The sequence below is a fragment of the Rattus norvegicus genome, chromosome 5 (genome assembly GCF_021556685.1).
Source record: "Rattus norvegicus strain SHRSP/BbbUtx chromosome 5, alternate assembly SHRSP_T2T, whole genome shotgun sequence".
Classification (NCBI taxonomy): domain Eukaryota; kingdom Metazoa; phylum Chordata; class Mammalia; order Rodentia; family Muridae; genus Rattus; species Rattus norvegicus.
In genome coordinates this window covers 62841990-62867741 of record NC_141538.1, presented here as the reverse complement: position 1 = coordinate 62867741, position 25752 = coordinate 62841990, and the positions used below count along the sequence as shown (strand labels likewise).

At 41.5% G+C, this 25752-nt stretch overlaps 1 protein-coding gene across 8 annotated transcripts in view; it reads right to left on the bottom strand.

Moving 5' to 3' along the window:
• Window positions 1-25752, bottom strand: part of Atp8b5 (ATPase, class I, type 8B, member 5) — a 119998-nt gene that overhangs the window by 28406 nt on the left and 65840 nt on the right. For 5 of the 8 annotated variants that reach the window (NM_001431282.1, NM_001431283.1, XM_087551243.1 and 2 more), the window contains 3 exon segments: window positions 8516-8559; window positions 10140-10348; window positions 20103-20299. In NM_001431282.1, the coding sequence (NP_001418211.1) occupies window positions 8516-8559; window positions 10140-10348; window positions 20103-20299 (450 nt within the window). 8 annotated transcript variants of the gene reach the window in all.

The window sequence follows — 25752 nt, the reverse complement described above, 5'->3', positions numbered from 1 at the left end:
AGTTATCTGGTTTTATGTGGAGGTCTTGATCCGCTTGGACTTGAGCTTTGTACAAGGAGAAAAGAATGGATCAATTCTCATTCTTCTACATACTGACCTCCAGTTGAACCAGCACCATTTGTGAAAAATGCTGTTTTTTTTCCCCCACTGGATGGTTTTAGCTCCTTTGTCAAAGATCAAATGACCATAGATATGTGGTTTCATTTCCAGGTCTTCAATTCTACTTCATTAATCTACATGCCTGTCTCTGTATTAATACCATGCAGTTTTTTGTTTTGTTTTGTTTTATCATGATTGCTCTGTAATACAGGTTGAGGTCAGTGATGGTGGTTTCCCCAGAAGTTCTTTTATTGTTGAGAATAGTTTTCATTATCCTGTATTTTTTGTTATTCCAAATGAATTTGCAAATTGCTCTTTCTAACTCTATGAAGAATTGAGTTGGAATTTTGATGGGGATTGCATTGAATCTGTAGATTGCTTTCAGCAAGATGGCCATTTTTACTATATTAATCCTGCTAATCCATGAGCATGGGAAATCTTTCAATCTTCTGAGATCTTCAACTTCTTTCTTCAGAGACTTGAAGTTCTTGTCATACAGATCTTTCACTTGTTTGGTTAGAGTCACACCAAGATATTTTATGTTATTTGTGACTATTGTGAAGGGTGTCATTTCCCTAATTTCTCAGTCTGTTAGAGGAAGGCTACTGATTTGTTTGAGTTAATTGTATGTCCAGCCACTTTGCTGAAGTTATTTATCAGCTGTAAGAATTCTCTGGTAGAATATTTGGGGGTCACTTAAGTACACTATCATATCATCTGCAAATAGTGATATTTTGACTTCTTCCTTTCCAATCTGTATCCCTTTGACCTCTTTGTTGTCTCTGGCTAGGACTTCAAGAACTATACTAAATAGGTAGGGAGAGAGTGGGCAGCCTTGTCGTTCCTGATTTTAGTGGGATTGCTTCAAGTTTCCCTCCATTTAGTTTGATGTTGGCTACTGGTTTGCTGTATATGGCTTTTACTGTTTAGGTATGGGCCTTGAACTCCTGATCTCTCCAAGATTTTTATCATGAAGGGGTGTTGAATTTTGTTAAATGCTTCCTCAGATCATTTGGGGTTTTTATTTGACTTTGTTTATATAGTGGATTACATTGATGGATTTCCATATACTGAACCATCCCTGCATCCCTGGGATGGAGTCTACTCCATCATGGTAAATGATCGTTTTGCTATATTCTTGGATTTGGTTTGCAAGAATTTAATTGAGTATATTTGCATTGATAGTCATAAGAGAAACTGGTCTGAAGTTCTTTCTTTGTAGGGTCTTTGTGTGACTTAGGTGTAAGTATAATTGTGGCTTCAAATAACGAAATGGGTAGTGTTCCTTCTATTTGTGGAACAGTTTGAAGAGTATTGGTATTAGTTCTTCTTTGAAGGTCTGACAGAATTCAGCACTAAACCCATATGGTCTTGGGCACTTTTTGGTTGGGAGACTTTTAATGACTGCTTCTATTTCTTTAGGGGTTATGGGACTGTTTAGATGGTTTATCTGTTCCTGATTTAACTTTGGTACCTGGTACCTGTCTAAAAAACTGTCCATTTCATCCAGATTTTCCAGTTTTTTGAGTATAGGTTTTTATAGTAGGATATGATAATTTTTTTAATTTCCTCAGTTTCTGTTGTTATGACTCTATTTTTATTTCTGATTTTGTTAATTTGTATACTGTCTCTGTGCCCTCTGGTTAGTCTGGCTAAGGGTTTATCTATCTTGTTGATTTTCTCAAAGAACCAGTTCCTGGTTTTGTTGATTTTTTGTAAAGATTCTTTTGTTTCTACTCAGTTGATTTCAGCCCTGAGTTTGATTATTTCCTGCCATTTACTCCTCTTGGGTGTATTTGCTTCTTTTTGTCCTAAAGCTTTCATGTTTACTGTCAAGCTGTTAGTATATGCTCTCTCCAGTCTCTTTTTGGAGGCACCCAGAGCTATGAGTTTTCCTCTTAGGACTGCTTTCATTGTGTTCCATAAGTTTGGGTATGTTGTGCATTCATTTTCATTAAATTCTAAAATGTTTTTAATTTCTTTATTTCTACCTTGATCAATTATTATTCAGTAGAGCATTGTTCAGCTTCCATGTGTATGTGGGCTTTCTGTTGTTTTTGTTGTTATTGAAGATCATTCCATGGTGATCTGATAGGATGCATGGGATTATTTCATTCTTCTTGTGTCTGTTGAGGCCTGTTTTGTGACCAGTTATATGGTCAGTTTTGGAAAAGGTACCATGAGGTGCTGAGAAAAAGGTATATTTATTAGTTTTAGAATGAATTGTTTTATAGACATCTGTTAAATCCATTTGGTTCATAACTTCTGTTAGTTTCCCTGTGCCTATGTTTAGTTTCTGTTTCCATGATCTGTCCATTGATGAGAGTGGGGTGTTGAAGTTTCCCACTATTATTGTGTGTGGTGCAATGTACACTTTGAGCTTTAGTAAAGTTTCTTTTGTGAATGTAGGTGCCTTGCATTTGGAGCATAGATGTTCAGAATTGAGAGTTCATCTTGGTAGATTTTTCCTTTGATGAGTATGAAGTGTCATTCCTTATCTTTTTTGATTAACTTTTGGTTGAAAGTCGATTTTATTGGACATTAGAATGGCTACTCCAGCTTGTTTCTTGGGACCATTTGCTTAGAAATTCTTTTTCCAGCCTTTTAACCTGAGTAGAGTCTGTCTTTGTCACTCAGGTTTGTTTCCTGTATGCAGCAAAATGCTGGATCCTCTTTACATATCCAGTTTGTTAGTCTATGTCTTTTTATTGGAAAATTGAGTTCATTGATGATAAGAGACATTAAGGACCAGTGATTGTTGTTTCCTGTTAGTTTCTTGTTAGAGGTGGAATTACGTTTGTGTGGCTTTCTTCTTTTAGTTTTGTTGAAAGATTACTTTCTTGCTTTTTCTAGGGTGTACTTTCCCTCCTTGTGTTGGAGTTTTCCGTCTATTATCCTTTGTAGGGCTGGATTTCTGGAAAGATATTGTGTAAATTTGGTTTTATCATGGAATATACTGATTTCCCCATCTATGTTAATTGAGAGCTTTGCTGGCTATAGTAGCCTGGGCTGGCATTTGTGTTCTCTTTCTGTATGACATCTGCGCAGGCTCTTCTAGCTTCTATAGTCTCTGTTGAGAAGTCTGGTGTAATTCTGATAGGTCTGCCTTTATATGTTACTTGACCCTTTTCCCTTACTGCTTTTAATATTCTTTCTTTGTTTTGTGCATTTGGTGTTTGACTATTATGTGAAGGGAGGAATTTCTTTTCTGGTCTAGTGTATTTGGAGTTCTGTAGGTTTCCTGTATGTTCATGTGCATCTCTTTCTTTAGGTTAGGGAAGTTTTCTTCTATGATTTTGTTGAAGATATTTACTGGCCCTTTAAGTTGGGAATATTTGCTCTCTTATATTCCTATTATCTTTAGATTTGGTCTTCTTATTGTGTCCTGGATTTCCTGGATGTTTTAGGTTAGGAGCTTTTTGCATTTTACATTATCTTTGACAGTTCTGTCAATGTTTTCTATGGTATCTTCTGCTCCTGAGATTCTCTCTTCTATCTCTTGTATTCTGTTGGTGATGCTTGCATCTATGACTTCTGATCTCTTTGCAAGGTTTTCTATCTCCAGGGTTGTCCCCCTTTGTGATTTCTTCATTGTTTCTATTTCCATTTTTAGATCCTGGATGGTTTTGTTCAATTCCTTCACCTGTTTGGTTGTGTTTTCCTGTAATTCTTTAAGGGATTTTTGTGTTTCCTCTTTAAGGGCTTCTACCTGTTTACCCTGTGTTGTCCTGTATTTCTTTAATGGAGTTATTTATGTCCCTCTTAATGTCCTCTAACATCATCATGAGATGTGATTTGAAATCCAAACCTTGCTTTTCTGGTGTGTTGGGATATCCAGTATTTGCTCCAGTGGGAGAAGTGGGTTCTGATGATGCCAAGTAGTCTTGGTTTCTGTTGCTTAGGTTCTTGCATTTGCCTCTCACCATCTGGTTATCTCTGATGTTAGCTGGTCTTGCTGTCTCTGACTAGAGCTTGTCCCCGCTGCGGGCCTGTGAGCCTGTGATCTTAGGAGTGAGAGTACTCCTGGGAGACCAGCTCTCTAAGGGTCAGGATTTGGTTATGGAGGGCTGTGGGACAGACAGGTCTTAGCTCTGGGCACAGATGGAGACAGGAAGGATCCTGTCTCAGCAGAATATTTTTAACATAAAGAAATGATAACTGTTTGAGGAGATACATTTGACTTGAATCATACACAATGTATACATACATGAAGACATTATGATAGGCATTGTCATACACACCTTTAATCCCTTACTCAGGAGGCAGAGATAGGTGGATCTCAGTGAGTTTGAGGCCAGCCTGGTCTACAAAATGAGTTCCAGGACAGCCAGGGTTGTTACACAGAGAATTCCTGTCTCAAAATGAGAACAATAAAAACATACAAAAACCACACAAACAAAACCAGAATATTACATTGTATCCCACAAATGTCTAATTTTGTTTTTATGTATTAGTTAAAATACATTAATGAAAGAGTAATAAACCAGGTGTGATGGTACAAGTCCAAAATACCAGTAACAGGAGCCTAAGGCAGAAGAATCACAAGTTTCAGGTTAGCCTGGACTATGTCAGGAAACCTTGAGCCACTTGGCTGTCTACCTATTTGATATCCACAGTTCAAAAAAATTGTTAAAACTTAGTATCAACAAGGATATGGGACAAAAGGAATTTTCATATATTTATTGTTGAATGTAAACCTATCTAGTTTGTCTAGCTAATTTTGATGCAGAACTTTATTCTAGATCATCAAGAGGTTTACCAAATGTTATTGTACTGGTAAAAGAACACGAGAAACAACAGGGAATTGAATAGCTAACCGAGGTACTCCAGTTCACTCGGACATTACACACAACATTAAAATTATACTGCAGAGAAGACCTGCTGAGATGCGAAGATGACCAGGATGTAATGTCAGGCAGACATGGATCCTGGAAAGGGCATGCATACTATGATTCCTGACTGCCAGCCTCTCCGTGTGTATGTGTATTCTTAAATACATAGTACAGTCTGTATAATGTTACTTCCATGTATGTTCAGGGCTGACCATTTGGTGCTGGATAAACAGTTGGTGTGTTCTTCTCTGGAGAATACTAATTCTCCTGTTCTCTGCATTCCTTAGTTGCCTGTAATTCATTGTGTAGGGTTGAAGTCTGGCTACCACCTCTACCTCCCCTGGCCCAGCAGTCCATTTTAGCTTGTCTGTTGTCCTTCTTCAGCTCGTGTTTGGCAGCCATGTTGGTAAGACTTTAGGAGAGCATCTCACAGCGACCCCCTTCTCCTCTGGCTCTTACCGTCGTTCCTGCCCTTCTGCTCCGACCCCTTAGCTCTAGGTATGGGAGTTGTATTAGATGCATCAGTTGGAACTGGGCTCCACAACTCTGCATTTGATTGGCTGTGGTTTTTTGCAAGTCCCCATTCCTGAAGAATATATGGTGATATATTTTAGTCTGGGTCCAGAGACCCCAGAACTAGAATTGACCTGAAGCATCCTCCCTGAGGACTAGCTTTATAGGCCTTGCAAACATGCCTTGCAAGCTTCTAAAGGAGGACAGCAACCAATGGGTGTACCCAGCTATGATACCTATGAACCATACAAAGACCCATATAGCATGACAGCCCCAAGGGCACAGTAGTGGCACACATCCTCTCCAAGTAACCAACAGCTCTCTAATTGGACTTAACACCCACCCAACAAAAAGAACTATTCCTGGAACTGAAACCTGCCAACTACACAGTGTGAGTGAAACCATGGATCTTTGATAAGAATCTACAACTGCCACTTTATTAAATCAGCATAATTCCCATCTACAATCCAAGTATTTGTCCTTACACCACAAATAAATGTAGTCCTCACCCTCATTAAGGAGACTTCTCTTTCCACATCATTTTTTTAAAGATAGCATCTCTTACTAAGAAGCTGGCCTTTTCATCTAGATTGTTGTAGGCCAGTGCACTCCAGTGACTATCTCCCAGCACCGAGGCTAGAGAGCTGCTACATTAGCTTCTTATGTGGGTAGTCCAAACTCACATCCTCATGCTATAAGGTAAGCACTTTACCAAAGGAGCTATATCCCAGCCCCTACTTGAAAATTGTTATAATGATTATATTGTGGTGGTTTGGAGGAGAATGGCTCCATAGGCTTGGATGTTTGAATGCTTGGTCCTCAGTTGACAAACTGTTTGGAAAGATTAGGAGGTGTGGCCTTCTTGGAGTAGTGTGTCGCTGGGGGGTGGGTTCTGAGGTTTCAAAAGCCCATGCTAGGCCCAGTGACTTCCCCTCTGCTTGCTGCCTGTGAATCAGTATGTCAAGCTCCTGGTTACTGTTTCAGCATCATGCTGTCTACTTCCTGCCTTGATGATAATATACTAGCCCTCTGAAACTGTAAGGAAGTCCCCAGTTAAATGCTTTCTTTTATAAATGTAGCCATGATCATGGTAACTCAATAGAACACTAATTAAGACAGAAGTTAATACCAGAAGTAGGGTACTACTGCCATAGGCCTGAACATGCTGTTGTTTGGAGGAGTATGGAAGACTCTTGAACTCTGAACTAGAAAAGCACCTTCTAAGGTAAAAGATAAATTATTGCACCTAGCCCCTTCCACTACCCTGAAAGAATCACAATGTGTAGTGGAACTGTTTGGGCTCTAGAGATGGGACATTTCTCACTTGGGTGTGTTATTTCAACCTATATACCAAAAGTCACTAGCTTTGTGTGCAGCCTGGAGCAGAAGGCTCTTTAACAGGTTTAGGATGATTAGTATATATAAATGTATTATATTAGAGAGGGAGGGAGAGGACAGGGAAGGAGGGAGGGGGATGGGGGAGGGAGGAGGGAGGGAGGGAGGGAGGGAGAGAGAGAGAATGAATGAATGAATGAATGAATGAATAGTTATTTACAGAATGGCTCACAGGCTGTGTTCCAGCTAGTCCAACGACAACTGTCTACCAACAGAAAGTCCAAAAACCAGTTCACAAGGCTGGATGTCTCAGTTTGTCCTCAGTGTACATCAGAATCTGCAAAAAGTAGGCTCTAATATAAGTGAAGGGATGCAACTGCCTGAGTGAGTGAGGGCAAGCAGGCAAGGAGAGCAGGCTCCCTTCTGTCTTACCTAGGCTGCCAGCAGAAGATATGGGGCTGGATTATAAAGGTAAATCTTCTCACCTCAAAAGATTCAAACAAAAAGTGAGTCTTCTCAATTCAAATTACCTAATTAAAAAAAATCCCTAACACATGTACCCAGACACTTGGACATTAGTTAATTCCATAAGTAGTCAAACTGACAACCAATTACAGCTATCACACTTGGGTCCAGATGTGGTCAAGCTGACAACCAATTACAGACATCACACTTGGGTCTAGATGTGGTCAAGCTGACAACCCATTACAGCCATCACACTTGGGTCCAGATGTGGTCAAGCTGACAACCAATTACAGCTATCACAGTTGGGTCCAGATGTGGTCAAGCTGACAACCCATTACAGCCATCACACTAGGGTCCAGATGTGGTCAAGCTGACAACCCATTACAGCCATCGCACTTGGGTCCAGCATTTCCTCACTACGCTTCCTTTCCTCATCTTTGGAATGGTGATGTATATACTCTGTGCCAATGTATGTTGGAAGCATGTGGTCTGCTTTTTGCTTTTACAGGAGGTTACAGTTAAGAGTCTGCCTTGAGTCTCAGAAGAAACTTTGGACTTGAAACGGTTTTGAGACTGGACGACTCTGGGGACCTTTGAAATTAGACTGAGTGCATTTTGCATTATGATCCGGCTCCAACGCTGTGGGAGCCAGGGAGGGACGTGCAGTGGTTTGCAGAGAAAGCCCCCCACAGGCTCAGTTACTTGCATGTTTGGTCCCCAGTAGATGAACTGTCTGGAAGGATTAGAAGGTGTGCGGTGTCCTATTTGAGCAGATGTGTTGCTGGGGTGGGCTCTGAGGCTTGAGGCCCATGCCTAGTCCTGTGTTTTTCCTTCTGCGTGCTGCTTGCAGACCAGGAAGTAAAGCTCTCAGGTGCTGCTCCTGCACCATGCCTGTCTGCTTCTTACCTTAATGATGGCAGGCCAACCCTTGGAAACTAAGCCAGCCCCCAGGTAAATGCTTTCTTTCTAAGTGTGGCCTTGGACATGATGTCTCTTCCCAGCAATATAACAGCGACTGAGATGATGATCATGGATTGTTTTGAGAGAGATTGAGAGAAAGGGAGAGGGGGTAGGAGGAGAATCAAGACACAGCCAACACTGACAAAACTACTTTCAAAAATTTCTCAAATAAAGACAGGCCATGTACATAATTTAAGAAAAAACATTAGGCCACCAAAATCTCATTATTTGAGGAGTCGAGACTGAATTGTGTTAAAGAGACTTCTGCCCTGACTTCCCCCACGTAAGTCACAAGAAGCTGCATTACTCACTGGAGATTTTGGCACACACTGTCCATTTTCGTCGTAGGAGTAACCTATTGGCAAGTAAAGGGAGCAGAGACTTAGTGAAGGGGTAAGGGAAGACTTTAATCTTGTTGTGTGTGTGTGTGCTATAAAACCTGCCACTTTAAAATTCAGCACCATCGATTACACCCGCAGTGCTACGCAGCCACCATTACTGTGTATTTACAATACGCAACATTGTGTAAGCACCTCAAGGACAAACTCCCGTCCCCTCATCTCCAGCCCCCGCCACCTCTTCTGCTTTTATTTCCATGGATTTTTCCTATCCTAGATTCTTTACTCAGGGAGAGCCATGCAGCATTTGTCCTTGTGTGTCAGGCCATTGACTTAGCACACTGCTCTTAAGGCTTATCCATGTTGTACCAGGCACCAAATCCCATGACTCCTGATGAGCAAATCATGCCACATGTATTTATGGCCTACTTTAAAGTGTCTGCTCACGTACTGATGAGTATATGGGATACTCTATTTTGGGGCAATAATGCTGCAACAAATATTTGCAAGCACCTGTTTTACTCTTTTTCTACTTTAGGAGGGTATCTAGGAAGGGGATTTCTGGGTAATTTAAAGAAGGCTTTCTTTATTATATTTTTTGTTTAGGAATGCACATGTACACTCATGTGTATGGAGGCCAGAGGACAGCCTTAATATCATCCCTTAGGGCCCACCATTCACAATCAATCTTCCTTTCTTTCCTTCCTTCCTTTCTTCCATCTATCTATCTATCTATCTATCTATCTATCTATCTATCTATCTATAGTGTGTGTGTGTGTGTGTGTGTGTGTGTGTGTGTGTGTGTGTGTGTGTCTTATCAGCTTGGAGCTGGAAGCATAAAGACATCATGGTTAATGGCTGTTAGCTGCATACTCTACTATAGACTCAAAATCTACTCCTCCTCAATGAAAATTTTCTACCCCTTTACCAATATCCATTTGATTTTATTTTATAAATAACTGAGCATATTATTTTTTCTTCAAGACAGTGGGAACCCCTTGAGACTAATGACTAGATCTTGTAAATTTTGGTCTTCTTAAAATACAAAACAAAGGATTTCATCTACTATGTGCTAAATAAATGGGTTTCTGGTTAGAAACATTTTTAGATTATAATACAATTACATCATTTCTCCCTTCTCTTTCTTCCCTCTGGACATATCCATATAACCCTCCAAATTTCCCTCAAATTTATGGCCTCTTTTTTCAGTAATTGCTATTGCATGCTTACATATTTTTATATACACATATAAATATATGTACATATACTTTGTATATGTGTACATGTATATACATATACACATATGTATTTATATATAACAACATATATAAAAATACACACACACACATATATGTCCTACTGAGCTCATGTAATGTTACTTGTAGGTATGTTTTTAGGGCTAATTGGCACTGGACAAGCCACTGGAGTGCTCTTCCCTGGGGAGGGCCACCTCACCTCTCTCATTCCCAGCTTAGTTAATAAAGGGCTGTGAGAACAGAAGGTGAATAGAATTTCAGAGACTCTGTAGACTTTGTATACTTGAAGCAGTCTTCTAAGCAGACTCTCAGAGTCAGGGAGGGCAGGAAAGTACACGTACCATAGGTCTTCCCATTGATAGAACATTTGTTGAAAATCATCACATTCTCAGTCAGGGTTCCTGTTTTGTCAGAGAACACATATTCAACTTGGCCAAGCTCCTCATTAAGAGTGGTGGTACGAGCCTGTGCTGGGGTGTTCTTTGGGGCATAAAACATCTTTCGATCCCAGTTGATATAGTAACTGTTGCCCAGTCTTATTATTTCCACACTAAGGAGAAAGCAAAAAAAAAGAGGGTTCTGGTCAGAGCTTGACAAGCAGATATATTATTTTGGTTTGCTTCTTCCAAGTCCACGATAGATGAGGGTCTGTGCAGGGCTTTCCCACACTGGTCAGTGCAACCTAATTCTGACCTTAGTTACTATTAGGCGAGGTTTTCCCACCAATAGAGCTGATTAATTTGTCTGGGATATATTTTGCTTCCACTAACATTCTGCAATGTGTCTAGAAAGAGTCAATTATATGCCATTTCGAAGAATTTCAATGATGTCTGCTGAAGGGAAGATGCCGCCTGCCTAATGTTTTATCCTGTTTCACTGTCCTTTCAAGCAAGGAGTTCTCTCATTTTGGAAATTTCTTCCTTTAGCTTGTTGCACTCATCAGCAGGCAACTGGTCCTCTTTGAAATGGCATATAAAAAGATGGCATCTGAACGGGAAGGTTCTGGAAGTTCTGGCACTGGGGAAGAGAAGGAAGATCAGAAAGAAGAGAAACAGTAATAGTGGCAGTGCATTGTGGAGCCAGGACGACATACTATGAAGCTTGGGAGTAAAGGGACTTCCTGAGCAGAAAAGGGGCAAACGTCAGTCTTTTTACTGTAGTTTTGCAGTATTCTATATATAATTTCCTTAATATATAAATCCAGTGACAATTGCTAGCTCATTTAATGTAATAAAGTCACCAGTAGCAGGTTCACACTGTTCTGTAACTAGCCTGCTGTTTTCAGCTGCACGTAAAGGGGTGGGATGGGGCTGTGTGCCAATCATTATTAATCTACACAGTGAGTTCCAGGACAGCTAGGTCTACACAGTGACAGCCTGGCTCAGAACATTTGAGTAAGCACACAAACGATGGCTTCCATATGGCATTTTCACGAGTTTTGTTCCTGTGCACCTGCCCCACAAGCCTTCCTCCTGCCCTACCCTACCGTCTTGTGTCTTGCTAGCCTCCCTGTTTCTCCTGCGTGTCCGTCTGCACTCACATCATTACCCCCATCACACACACACACACACACACACACACACACACACACACACAAAAAAAAAAAACATGGACAAATTTAAATCTAGGTTCCACATAGGAGAGAAAACGCAGAGTAATTGTCTGGGTCTGGCTGATTTTGTTTACCTCAATGGCTTCCCTAATTTTGAAGAGGCTGTCATTTCTACAATGTCTGTTTTTGGTACATTTATTAAAGACTAGGTGGCTGTTGTGGTTTGCCCTGGAGTTATCTGTATTTTGATGCTAATTCACTGCCCCAAGGACGGCTGCGTAGTCACTACTCAGGACTCAGGTGACTTCACCAGAACCTTCTCCCCATTGAATTTGTAAAATACAGGTGAGGGCAGGTGCAGGATAGAAGGAGGCCTCTCATTGGACAAAAAGGAAGGATGGGCGGAGAAACATTTGAAGGAAGAGGAGGAGACTGGAACAAGAGAGCCAAGACAGGGGTGGGGGTGGGGGTGGGGGGTAGGGTGGGGAGTGGGGGTAGCTGCAGAGGAGAGAACATGGAAGATTATGCATAATACATAAATAATATATCATATAATCAATATGCCACTTATTATATCTATGTTATATGATTAATATTATAGAGTTGTATGTAATTATATTAATAATTCACATTATTACTTAGATATTGGTTGGCTCAGTACTGCTTATAAGATAAATCCAAACTCTTTTGCTTGTAATTTATGATTTTTGGACCTGATACTTTAGTCTAATTTGAGAACACTTCCACCTCTGATATCTGAAAAGCTGCCCACCTCAGGGTCCTTTACTCACTCGCTTTTCACACACAGTCTGAGCATCACCTTTCCTGCAGACTGTCCTGAGCCTCCCCGGGCAGAGCTCGCCTATGTCTCCTTAAAGCGTTTATGATACACACGCACACTGTGATTACAGAAAGCTCATATTGTGCCATGCTTCTTTATTGGTTTCTGCAGCTACGGACAAACTTCTCTAGAGAAAGTGATGCTTTATAGTTCAGTTTTTATCCCCGGCACCTAGTAAAGGATGTGGCAATACTAGGCTGTCATTTATTAAATAAGGTAACTCTGTTATGGAGAATGTTTCAGGGTTGGGATATCGGAAGTCAGGCTTTAGGAGACTTGGAAAGGAGGGAGGGACACACACACACACACACACACACACACACACACACACACACACAGGTTCTTTAAAAGACAGATAAAATTTACAAACCCACACTAATCAAAGGAAAGAGAAAAAACTCAGTAAAATTAGAGGTGAAACAAGGACTGTTACAACACACTACAATGAAAATGAAAGCCAGAAAACATCATGAAACTTCAATTCACAATAATAAATAAAGTTATACATTTTTTTTTTTAGTTTTACATTTTTTTTTATTTATTTATTTTTTTTTATTAACTTGAGTATTTCTTATATACATTTCGAGTGTTATTCCCTTTCCCGGTTTCCGGGCAAACATCCCCCTCCCCCCTCCCCTTCCTTATGGGTGTTCCCCTCCCAACCCTCCCCCCATTGCCGCCCTCCCCCCATAGACTAGTTCACTGGGGGTTCAGTCTTAGCAGGACCCAGGGCTTCCCCTTCCACTGGTGCTCTTACTAGGATATTCATTGCTACCTATGGGGTCAGAGTCCAGGGTCAGTCCATGTATAGTCTTTAGGTAGTGGCTTAGTCCCTGGAAGCTCTGGTTGCTTGGCATTGTTGTACTTTTGGGGTCTCGAGTCCCTTCAAGCTCTTCCAGTTCTTTCTCTGATTCCTTCAATAGGGGACCTATTCTCAGTTCAGTGGTTTGCTGCTGGCATTCGCCTCTATATTTGCTGTATTCTGGCTGTGTCTCTCAGGAGCGATCTACATCCGGCTCCTGTCGGTCTGCACTTCTTTGCTTCATCCATCTTGTCTAATTGGGTGGCTGTATATGTATGGGCCACATGTGGGGCAGGCTCTGAATGGGTGTTCCTTCAGTCTCTGTTTTAATCTTTGCCTCTCCCTTCCCTGCCAAGGGTATTCTTTTTCCTCATTTAAAGAAGGAGTGAAGCATTCACATTTTGATCATCCGTCTTGAGTTTCGTTTGTTCTAGGGATCTAGGGTAATTCAAGCATTTGGGCTAATAGCCACTTATCAATGAGTGCATACCATGTATGTCTTTCTGTGATTGGGTTAGCTCACTCAGGATGATATTTTCCAGTTCCAACCATTTGCCTACGAATTTCATAAACTCGTTGTTTTTGATAGCTGAGTAATATTCCATTGTGTAGATGTACCACATTTTCTGTATCCATTCCTCTGTTGAAGGGCATCTGGGTTCTTTCCATTTTCTGGCTATTATAAATAAGGCTGCGATGAACATAGTGGAGCACGTGTCTCTTTTATATGTTGAGGCATCTTTTGGGTATATGCCCAAGAGAGGTATAGCTGGATCCTCAGGCAGTTCAATGTCCAATTTTCTGAGGAACCTCCAGACTGATTTCCAGAATGGTTTTACCAGTCTGCAATCCCACCAACAATGGAGGAGTGTTCCTCTTTCTCCACATCCTCGCCAGCATCTGCTGTCACCTGAGTTTTTGATCTTAGCCAATCGCACTGGTGTGAGGTGAAATCTCAGGGTTGTTTTGATTTGCATTTCCCTTATGACTAAAGATGTTGAACATTTCTTTAGGTGTTTCTCAGCCATTCGGCATTCCTCAGCTGTGAATTCTTTGTTTAGCTCTGAACCCCATTTTTTAATAGGGTTATTTGTTTCCCTGCGGTCTAACTTCTTGAGTTCTTTGTATATTTTGGATATAAGGCCTCTATCTGTTGTAGGATTGGTAAAGATCTTTTCCCAATCTGTTGGTTGCCGTTTTGTCCTAACCACAGTGTCCTTTGCCTTACAGAAGCTTTGCAGTTTTATGAGATCCCATTTGTCGATTCTTGATCTTAGAGCATAAGCCATTTGTGTTTTGTTCAGGAAATTTTTTCCAGTGCCCATGTGTTCCAGATGCTTCCCTAGTTTTTCTTCTATTAGTTTGAGTGTGTCTGGTTTGATGTGGAGGTCCTTGATCCACTTGGACTTAAGCTTTGTACAGGGTGATAAGCATGGATCGATCTGCATTCTTCTACATGTTGCCCTCCAGTTGAACCAGCACCATTTGCTGAAAATGCTATCTTTTTTCCATTTGATGGTTTTGGCTCCTTTGTCAAAAATCAAGTGACCATAGGTGTGTGGGTTCATTTCTGGGTCTTCAATTCTATTCCATTGGTCTATCTGTCTGTCTCTGTACCAATACCATGCAGTTTTTATCACTATTGCTCTGTAATACTGCTTGAGTTCAGGGATAGTGATTCCCCCTGAAGTCCTTTTATTGTTGAGGATAGCTTTAGCTATCCTGGGTTTTTTGTTATTCCAGATGAATTTGCAAATTGTTCTGTCTAACTCTTTGAAGAATTGGATTGGTATTTTGATGGGGATTGCATTGAATCTGTAGATTGCTTTTGGTAAAATGGCCATTTTTACTATATTAATCCTGCCAATCCATGAGCATGGGAGATCTTTCCATCTTCTGAGGTCTTCTTCAATTTCTTTCCTCAGTGTCTTGAAGTTCTTATTGTACAGATCTTTTACTTGCTTGGTTAAAGTCACACCGAGGTACTTTATATTATTTGGGTCTATTATGAAGGGTGTCGTTTCCCTAATTTCTTTCTCGGCTTGTTTCTCTTTTGTATAGAGGAAGGCAACTGATTTATTTGAGTTAATTTTATACCCAGCCACTTTGCTGAAGTTGTTTATCAGCTTTAGTAGTTCTCTGGTGGAACTTTTGGGATCACTTAAATATACTATCATGTCATCTGCAAATAGTGATATTTTGACTTCTTCTTTTCCGATCTGTATCCCTTTGATCTCCTTTTGTTGTCTGATTGCTCTGGCTAGAACTTCAAGAACTATATTGAATAAGTAGGGAGAGAGTGGGCAGCCTTGTCTAGTCCCTGATTTTAGTGGGATTGCTTCAAGTTTCTCTCCATTTAGTTTAATGTTAGCAACTGGTTTGCTGTATATGGCTTTTACTATGTTTAGGTATGGGCCTTGAATTCCTATTCTTTCCAGGACTTTTATCATGAAGGGGTGTTGAATTTTGTCAAATGCTTTCTCAGCATCTAATGAAATGATCATGTGGTTCTGTTCTTTCAGTTTGTTTATATAATGGATCACGTTGATGGTTTTCCGTATATTAAACCATCCCTGCATGCCTGGGATGAAGCCTACTTGATCATGATGGATGATTGTTTTGATGTGCTCTTGAATTCGGTTTGCCAGAATTTTATTGAGTATTTTTGCATCGATATTCATAAGGGAAATTGGTCTGAAGTTCTCTTTCTTTGTTGTGTCTTTGTGTGGTTTAGGTATAAGAGTAATTGTGGCTTCGTAGAAGGAATTCGGTAGGGCTCCATCTGTTTCAATTTTGTGGAATAGTTTGGATAATATTGGTATGAGGTCTTCTATGAAGGTTTGATAGAATTCTGCACTAAACCCGTCTGGACCTGGGCTCTTTTTGGTTGGGAGACCTTTAATGACTGCTTCTATTTCCTTAGGAGTTATGGGGTTGTTTAACTGGTTTATCTGTTCCTGATTTAACTTCGATACCTGGTATCTGTCTAGGAAATTGTCCATTTCCTGAAGATTTTCAAATTTTGTTGAATATAGGTTTTTATAGTAAGATCTGATGATTTTTTGAATTTCCTCCGAATCTGTAGTTATGTCTCCCTTTTCATTTCTGATTTTGTTAATTTGGACACACTCTCTGTGTCCTCTCGTTAGTCTGGCTAAGGGTTTATCTATCTTGTTGATTTTCTCAAAGAACCAACTTTTGGTTCTGTTGATTCTTTCTATGGTCCTTTTTGTTTCTACTTGGTTGATTTCAGCTCTGAGTTTGATTATTTCCTGCCTTCTACTCCTCCTGGGTGTATTTGCTTCTTTTTGTTCTAGAGCTTTTAGGTGTGCTGTCAAGCTGCTGACATATGCTCTTTCCTGTTTCTTTCTGCAGGCACTCAGCGCTATGAGTTTTCCTCTTAGCACAGCTTTCATTGTGTCCCATAAGTTTGAGTATGTTGTATCTTCATTTTCATTAAATTCTAAAAAGTTTTTAATTTCTTTCTTTATTTCTTCCTTGACCAGGTTATCATTGAGTAGAGCATTGTTCAATTTCCACGTATATGTGGGCATTCTTCCCTTATTGTTATTGAAGACCAGTTTTAGGCCGTGGTGGTCCGATAGCACGCATGGGATTATTTCTATCTTTCTGTACCTGTTGAGGCCCGTTTTTTGACCAATTATATGGTCAATTTTGGAGAAAGTACCATGAGGAGCTGAGAAGAAGGTATATCCTTTTGCTTTAGGATAGAATGTTCTATAAATATCCGTTAAGTCCATTTGGCTCATGACTTCTCTTAGTCTGTCTACATCACTGTTTAATTTCTGTTTCCATGATCTGTCCATTGATGAGAGTGGGGTGTTGAAATCTCCCACTATTATTGTGTGAGGTGCAATGTGTGTTTTGAGCTTTAGTAAGGTTTCTTTTACGTATGTAGGTGCCCTTGTATTTGGGGCATAGATATTTAGGATTGAGAGTTCATCTTGGTTGATTTTTCCTTTGATGAATATGAAGTGTCCTTCCTTATCTTTTTTGATGACTTTTAGTTGGAAATTGATTTTATTTGATATTAGAATGGCTACTCCAGCTTGCTTCTTCTGACCATTTGCTTGGAAAGTTGTTTTCCAGCCTTTCACTCTGAGGTAGTGTCTGTCTTTGTCTCTGAGGTGTGTTTCCTGTAGGCAGCAGAATGCAGGGTCCTCGTTGCGTATCCAGTTTGTTAATCTATGTCTTTTTATTGGGGAGTTGAGGCCATTGATATTGAGAGATATTAAGGAATAGTGATTATTGCTTCCCGTTATATTCATATTTGGATGTGAGGTTATGTTTGTGTGCTTTCATTCTCTTTGTTTTGTTGCCAAGACGATTAGTTTCTTGCTTCTTCTAGGGTATAGCTTGCCTCCTTATGTTGGGCTTTACCATTTATTATCCTTTGTAGTGCTGGATTTGTAGAAAGATATTGTGTAAATTTGGTTTTGTCATGGAATATCTTGGTTTCTCCATCAATGTTAATTGAGAGTTTTGCTGGATACAGTAACCTGGGCTGGCATTTGTGTTCTCTTAGTGTCTGTATGACATCAGTCCAGGATCTTCTGGCCTTCATAGTTTCTGGCGAGAAGTCTGGTGTGATTCTGATAGGTCTCCCTTTATATGTTACTTGACCTTTTTCCCTTACTGCTTTTAATATTCTTTCTTTATTTTGTGCGTTTGGTGTTTTGACAATTATGTGACGGGAGGTGTTTCTTTTCTGGTCCAATCTATTTGGAGTTCTGTAGGCTTCTTGTATGTCTATGGGTATCTCTTTTTTTAGGTTAGGGAAGTTTTCTTCTATGATTTTGTTGAAGATATTTACTGGTCCTTTGAGCTGGGAGTCTTCACTCTCTTCTATACCTATTATCCTTAGGTTTGATCTTCTCATTGAGTCCTGGATTTCCTGTATGTTTTGGACCAGTAGCTTTTTCCGCTTTACATTATCTTTGACAGTTGAGTCAATGATTTCTATGGAATCTTCTGCTCCTGAGATTCTCTCTTCCATCTCTTGTATTCTGTTGGTGAAGCTTGTATCTACAGCTCCTTGTCTCTTCTTTTGGTTTTCTATATCCAGGGTTGTTTCCATGTGTTCTTTCTTGATTGCTTCTATTTCCATTTTTAATTCCTTCAACTGTTTGATTGTGTTTTCCTGGAATTCTTTCAGGGATTTTTGCGATTCCTCTCTGTAGGCTTTTACTTGTTTATTAATGTTTTCCTGTGCTTCCCTAAGTGTGTTCATGTCTTTCTTGAAGTCCTCCAGCATCATGATCAAATATGATTTTGAAACTAGATCTTGCTTTTCTGGTGTGTTTGGATATTCCATGTTTGTTTTGGTGGGAGAATTGGGCTCCGATGATGGCATGTAGTCTTGGTTTCTGTTGCTTGGGTTCCTGCGCTTGCCTCTCGCCATCAGATTATCTCTAGTGTTACTTTGTTCTGCTGTTTCTGACAGTGGCTAGACTGTCCTATAAGCCTGTGTGTCAGGAGTGCTGTAGACCTGTTTTCCTCTCTTTCAGTCAGTTATGGGGACAGAGTGTTCTGCTTTCGGGCGTGTGGTTTTTCCTCTCTACAGGTCTTCAGCTGTTCCTGTGGGCCTGTGTCTTGAGTTCACCAGGCAGCTTTCTTGCAGCAGAAAAGTTGGTCTTACCTGTGGTCCCGAGGCTCAGGTTCGCTCGTGGGGTGCTGCCCACGGGCTCTCTGCAGTGGCAGCAACCAGGAAGACCTGTGCCGCCCCTTCCGGGAGCTTCAGTGCACCAGGGTTCCAGATGGTCTTTGGCTTTTTCCTCTGGCGTCCGAGATGTGTGTGCAGGGAGCAGTCTCTTCTGGTTTCCCAGGCTTGTCCGCCTCTCTGAAGGTTTAGCTCTCCCTCCCACGGGATTTGGGTGCAGAGAACTGTTTATCCGGTCTGTTTCTTTCAGGGTCCGGCGGGGTCCTGCCGCTCCTGGGCCCTCCCCCACGGGAGCCCAAAGGCCTTATACAGTTTCCTCTTGGGCCAGGGATGTGGGCAGGGGTGAGCAGTGTTGGTGGTCTCTTCCGCTCTGCAGCCTCAGGAGTGCCCACCTGACCAGGCGGTTGGGTTTCTCTCTCACCGGGTCTGGGAGCAGAGAGCTGCTGCGGGCCGGGATCCGTGGGTCAAGTTATACATTTTTAAAAAGAGACAACATGTACAAATATAGATTTGGACCTCAGATCATAAAGCATATACCTTCTGTTTTATTTTTATGAAGAGACACAATGACTACTTGTAAAAGAAAGCATTTAATCAGGCTGGCTTACAGTTTCAGAGGGTCAGTCCATTATCATCATGGTGGGGAGCATGGCGGCAGGTAGGCAGACATGGCCCCGATGCTGAGAGATACATCCTGATCCACAAGCATCAGGGAGAAAAAGAGACACTGGGTCTGCCATGGGCTTTTGAAACCTCAAAGCCCACTCCCAGTGACAAACTTCTAATAAAGCCATGCCCACTCCAACAGGGCCACACCTCCTAATACTATTAAGTATTCAAATTAATGTGCCTATAGGGAGCATTCTTACTCAAACTACCACATGTATTTTCCATTCTTTTTTTTTTTTTAAGGGAAAAATGTATTCTGAGTTCTGTATAACATGTGAGTGAATGTTTAGAACCTATCTCATTGGTATGGAGAGCCTGTTTGGAATAGTTAAGCAACAAAAAGTTTGTGTGTCTTTTACTAATTGTTCCATGTGCTTACATGTCTTATGTAGTCACTTACAGGTTACTTAAGGGGATGTACACTTATCCTTTTACATAAATCATATAATATCTAGCACAGGGTTCTAGACATGAAAGAGATTTATGCAACTTCTAGATAGGCCTTAGTGTTTCACACACCAAGCCTGTGTAAAGAAAAGAGCTAAAGGGCACATAGTGAGCTTTGGTGGAATGGTGGAGCATGCCCAGAATCCCAGTGCTGATGCCGAGGCAGGAGGATCTGAAGTTTGAAGTCAGCTTAGGCTACATAGCAAGCTCTTGTCTTTCAAAAGAGAGAGCACACACCACATGCTTTCTAAAATTTCATACTCTAGTTGACTACTAAAACAGGAAGAGTGCAGAGATGGTCAAAGATGCCCACCTGACATAGAGGGAAATGGGTACCATGGTGTTGAGCACTATGAAGTAGGACCAGAAAGCGAGGGCAGCGCTCGCAGCTGATGAAGTAATATAGCGCTCCCATGGGAGAAATGCCTGGAAGTGGTAACCTCTGTTGCTCTCCCAAATGCCATGTCCAATCGACAGCAGAAAACACATTCCGCCTAGAAGCATGAAAATCTGTATAGAAAACAAAACAGAATAGCAGGTCTGAATACACTTCTTCATCTGTCCTTTGTGGTCTTAGCTCTCATAGGTGTTTCCCTTGGAGATGGGGGGCGGGTGGGCACTAGAGTGCTACACAGGGTGAAGACAGGCCAGCAGGAGCCATCTGTGAGAATCGAAGGGAGGTACCAACAACAACTAGAACACACCAAGTACCAATTAACAGGATCTGTGCCAAGGGCTTTACGTGTTGTTTAATGTTGAGGAAAACCTCTGACAGGTGAGAATCTTGATACTGAAAGTGGAACAATGTTCTACCTCAAGTCACTCAGACACTGAATAGGGGAAGCAGGTTCCAAAACAGAGCCAGAGGCCAAGTTCTTAATCACTGCACCCCTGTTGGGGGTGGGGGCGGGGGCGGGGAGGCAGCAGTGGCTGCCACTTTAACTCACTGAGTTGTGTGGTTTTGGTGTAGTTGTGGGGAGGATGCTGGGGAAATTGATAGCGAGGGAAGGAAGACGGCGGTTGTGTAACAGTGCAGCATGTGGTGAAGGTAGAAGGGAGGCCATGGGCCCACTGAAGCTACAGCTCCTCAAGGGCAGCAGCTGGAGACCCCGTAGTCGTGGTGTGCTGGGTGCTGAGTGCTGACTTTGACTTCAATTGCTTGCCTTTATGAAACTTGCATTGATCATGGTGTCTGTTCACAGCAATAAAACCCTAACTAAGGCAGACCCATAGACAGATATTATATGGAAAGAGTCTAAACTGGAGGTCTCCATTAGATCCCTTCTCTCAGAGATCAGGGAACACCACAGAAGAGGAGAAGAAAGACTTGTAGGAATCAAAGGGGATGGAGGGCACCAGGAGAACATGGTCTACCAATCAACTGGGCAGGACTCACATGGGTTCAGAGACTAAAATGGCAAGCACTGGGCCTGCATGGGCAGCACCAGGTCCCTTACATATATGCTGCGGCTGTTATCTGCATGTTTTTGTGAGACTCCCAGCAGTGTAAGAGGCTATAGTTCTGACTCTTCTGTCTTGTCTTGAGACTCTTCCTCCCACTGAGTTGCTTTGTCTAGCCTCCATATAAGGACTGTAGCCTTGTCTTACTAGGTCTTGTTTTGCTCCATTTGTCTATTGTCTCTTAGAGGCCTGTCCTTTTCTGAAGAGGAAACAGAGGTGTGGTAGCTCTGGGGGTGGGGAGTGGGGAGTCAGGGAGGGGATAGGAGGAGTGGAGGGAGGGGAAACTGTGGTTGGAATAAATTGTGTGAGAGAAGAATCTATTTCCAATAAAAAGGAAAAAAAAGATGAAAATGCTCATTGTACTGAAAGAAATCTACAGATTCAAGGTAATCCCCATCAAATCTCCAGCACAATTCTTCACAGAAACTGAAAAAAACCTTTGATGCCATATGGAAACACATAGAGACACACACATACACATAAGCCAGTATAACTGAAATAATCCTGAATAATAAAAGAACTGCTAGAGGCATTCCCCTGGCCTCAAGCTATACTACAGAGCTGTTATAATAAAAGCAGCATGGCATCAGCACACAGACAGACACACTGTCAGTGGAGCCAATGGCATCAGCACACAGACAGACACACTGTCAGTGGAGCCAATGGCATCAGCACACAGACAGACACACTGTCAGTGGAGCCAATGGCATCAGCACACAGACAGACACACTGTCAGTGGAGCCAATGGCATCAGCACACAGACAGACACACTGTCAGTGGAGCCAATGGCATCAGCACACAGACAGACACACTGTCAGTGGAGCCAATGGCATCAGCACACAGACAGACACACTGTCAGTGGAGCCAATGGCATCAGCACACAGACAGACACACTGTCAGTGGAGCCAATGGCATCAGCACACAGACAGACACACTGTCAGTGGAGCCAATGGCATCAGCACACAGACAGACACACTGTCAGTGGAGCCAATGGCATCAGCACACAGACAGACACACTGTCAGTGGAGCCAATGGCATCAGCACACAGACAGACACATTGTCAGTGGAGCCAAACTGAAGACCCAGACAACTCCATACACCTACCAACTCACAAAGAGGCCAAAAGCACACACTGGAGAAAAGACACTATCTTCAGAAGATGGTGCTGATTAACTGGACAGAAGAATGTAGAATACAAATAGATCCATGTTCATCACCCTGCATAAAGTTCAAGTTCAAGTGGATCAAGGAACTCAACAGTAAATAAGATACCCTGAGTCTGATAGAAGAGAAAGTAAGGAACAGGCTTAAACTCATTGGCACGGGAAAAGAGTTCCTGAATAGGCCCTGCAGTTAACACTTAACTAATGGGACCTCATGAAACTGAAAAGCTTTCATACAGCCTAAAATGCCAGTCATCATTCAAGCAAGGAGGCAGCCTACAGAATGAAAAAAAAAAAACTGTTCCAATATATACCTGACAGAGGGTTAGTATCTAGAATATACAAAACAAAATAAAAAACAAGCAGAAGACAAAATGCAAATGACAACAAAACAATCTGAACAAACCCAACCGAACCCCCCCAGAAAACCCAGTTTAAAAATGGGCTATCAAACTCAACAGAGTTCTTTCGAAATGAAACATGAATAACTCAGAATCACTTAAAAAGAATGTTGAACACTCTTAGCCATCAGAAAATCCAAATTAAAAGTACTCTGAGATTTCATCTTACCCCAACCAGAATGTCCAAAATAAAGGAACAACAACAACAACAACAACAACAACAACAACAACAATAATAATAAATACAAAATTTAAAATATTTATAGCCCACGCTGGGAAGGGTTCAGGGAAAGTAAAACACTTCCTCATTCCTGGTGGGGTGCAAATCGGTTCAGGCACTAAGGGAGTCAGTGCAGAGGTTCCTGAGGAAGATGAAAGCTGCCTATCACAGGCTCTGGCCACCACTCTTGGGCATCTAGCAAAAGGACTCTACATCTTACTACAGAAATACTTTTCCATACATGCTTATTGACGCTCTATTCATAATAACCAAAAGTGGAAACATTCTTGATGTCCATCAACTAATGAAAAGATAATGAAAATGTGGTGCATTTGCACAATGGAATATTATTCAGCTATTAAGAAAAATGAAATTATGGAGTTTGTAGGTTAAATGGATAAAGTTATAAACAATCATGCTGAGTGAGGAAACCCAGACCCCAAAAGACAAGCATTGTATGTTTTTTCTTCTATGTGGATGTGTGCTTTAGATGTGTGCTTCAATCGGAACGTCTACAGAGGTTAGGTAAGGGGGCAGCAGGGAGGAAGGACTCTTCCAGGGAAAGAGAAACTGAATATACTATAACAAATACAGGGGAAACTAGAATAAGGATGGGTAGAGGTGGGAAGATGGGGAGAGATAACTAATGTTAGAGGCATTCCTGAAAGCCACACAGAGTTCCTGTCTAAAAGAAGTGAAGGGACAAAAATGGAACAGAGACTGAAAGGAATGGCTGACCAGTGACCAGCCCAACTTGGGATCCATCCCAGGAGCTGGCAGCAAATCCTGAAACTATTACTGATGCCATCTTGTGCTTGCAGACAGGAGCCAAGCATGGCTGTCCTCTAAGAGGCTCTACCAGTAGCTGACTGAGACAGATGCAGATAGTCACAGCCAAGAATTGGTCTGAAGTCAGGGACCCTGATAGAAGAGTTAGGGGAAGGACTGAGGGATCTGAAGGGGATGGCAACCCCATAGGAAGACCAACTAACCTAGGCCTATGGGAGCTCCCAGAGACTAAGTCACCAACCAAAGAGTGTACACAGGCTGGCCAGAGGTCTTGGACCATATGTAGCAGAGGACTGCCTTGTCTGGCTCAGTGGTAGAAGATTCACCTAATCCTGTAGAGATTTGATGCTCCAGGGAGAGGGGATGCTGGGGTTACCTTTTCAGAGGTGAAGTGGGAATGGGGGAAGAAGTCTTCAAGGGGGTACTGGGACAGGGGTAACATTTGGGATGTAAACTAATAAATAAATTATATTTTAAAAGCTATATAGAAACCTACCACTATAGAAGCTTCCTAAAATATATATACATTTGAAAGGAATATCAATAGAGTCACCATATAATGAGGGAGACAGATATCCCAACTGTATATCTTATGCCACTAAATAAAACCTCCAATGCCAAGAATGGGTTACCTTGTTGAGGTGTTGGCCAAAGGGGCCCATAGACATTACCTCACACATCATAAGCTATTGGAAAGGCTATTGGTTACCCTCCACAACCTGAGCTCTATTGCTGAAGACACCACTTACTACATCATCAAACACAAGAAATTAAGTTAATGCCCAACTAGAAGCTTCATCTCATGATTCAGAGGTTAAGAGACGGGTGTGCTCTTCCAGAGGACCTAGGTTCAATTCCTAACCCCTACATGGCAGCTCACAACCATCTGTAACTCCAGTTCCAGAGAATCTGATCTTCTCACACAGATGTACAAACAGGCAAAACACCAATACATGTGATGTCTAAAAAAGGTTAATTAGAAGCTTCTCCTCTACTGGCTAGCATTCATGGTGCTGGAAGGTACTTTGCATACTACCAGAGGAGAAAGGTAATCATCAGTATCACCTTGTTACATACCAAAGACCTACAACAGCACTAGCCTGCAGGAAAGTGGAGCAACAGTGGTACAGTTGTTATGGAACCCATGTCTGACACTGCTAAAGTGGCAAGAACCCAGGACTAGATAGGTCATGGTCCCTAGGCATAAACCTACTACTATTCTACCAAAGGAACACAGTAATATAGTAATCTCTAATCACATATTGCTATTCCTATAGAGCTGTGTATACTCATCCTTCATAAAAACTTCTTTCAGATGAGATCAGATGCATTCAGGATCTCGTTAGGATCAGATGCAATTAGGATTGAATCTGGCCATACAGATTCAATACCCATTCAATTTCCAACTCAATTCTTCACAGAGAAGAAAGAGCAACATTCAAACTTTGTGGAATAACAAAAAATCCAGGATAGTGAAAACTGTTCTCAACAATAAAAGAACCGCTTGAGGAATCACTATCCCTGACCTCAAGCTGTACTACAGAGCAATTGTGAAAAAACCCTTGGTATTGGTACAGAGGCAGGCAGGTAGATCAGTGGAATAAAACTGAAGACCTGGAAATAAACCCACATACCTATAGACACTTGATCTTTGACAAAGAAGCCAAAACCATCCAATGGAAAATAAGATAACATTTTCAACAAATGGTGCTGGTTCAATTCCCCGGTCAGCATGTAGAAGAATTTGAATTGATCCACTTTTATCTCCTTGTACGAGGCTCAAGACCAAGTGGATTAAGGACCTCCACATAAAACCAGATACGCTGAATATAATAGAAGAGAAAGTGGGGAAGAGCCTTGAACATATCAGCACAGGGGGAAATTTCCTGAAGAGAACACCAATGGCTTATGCTCTAAGATCAACAATGG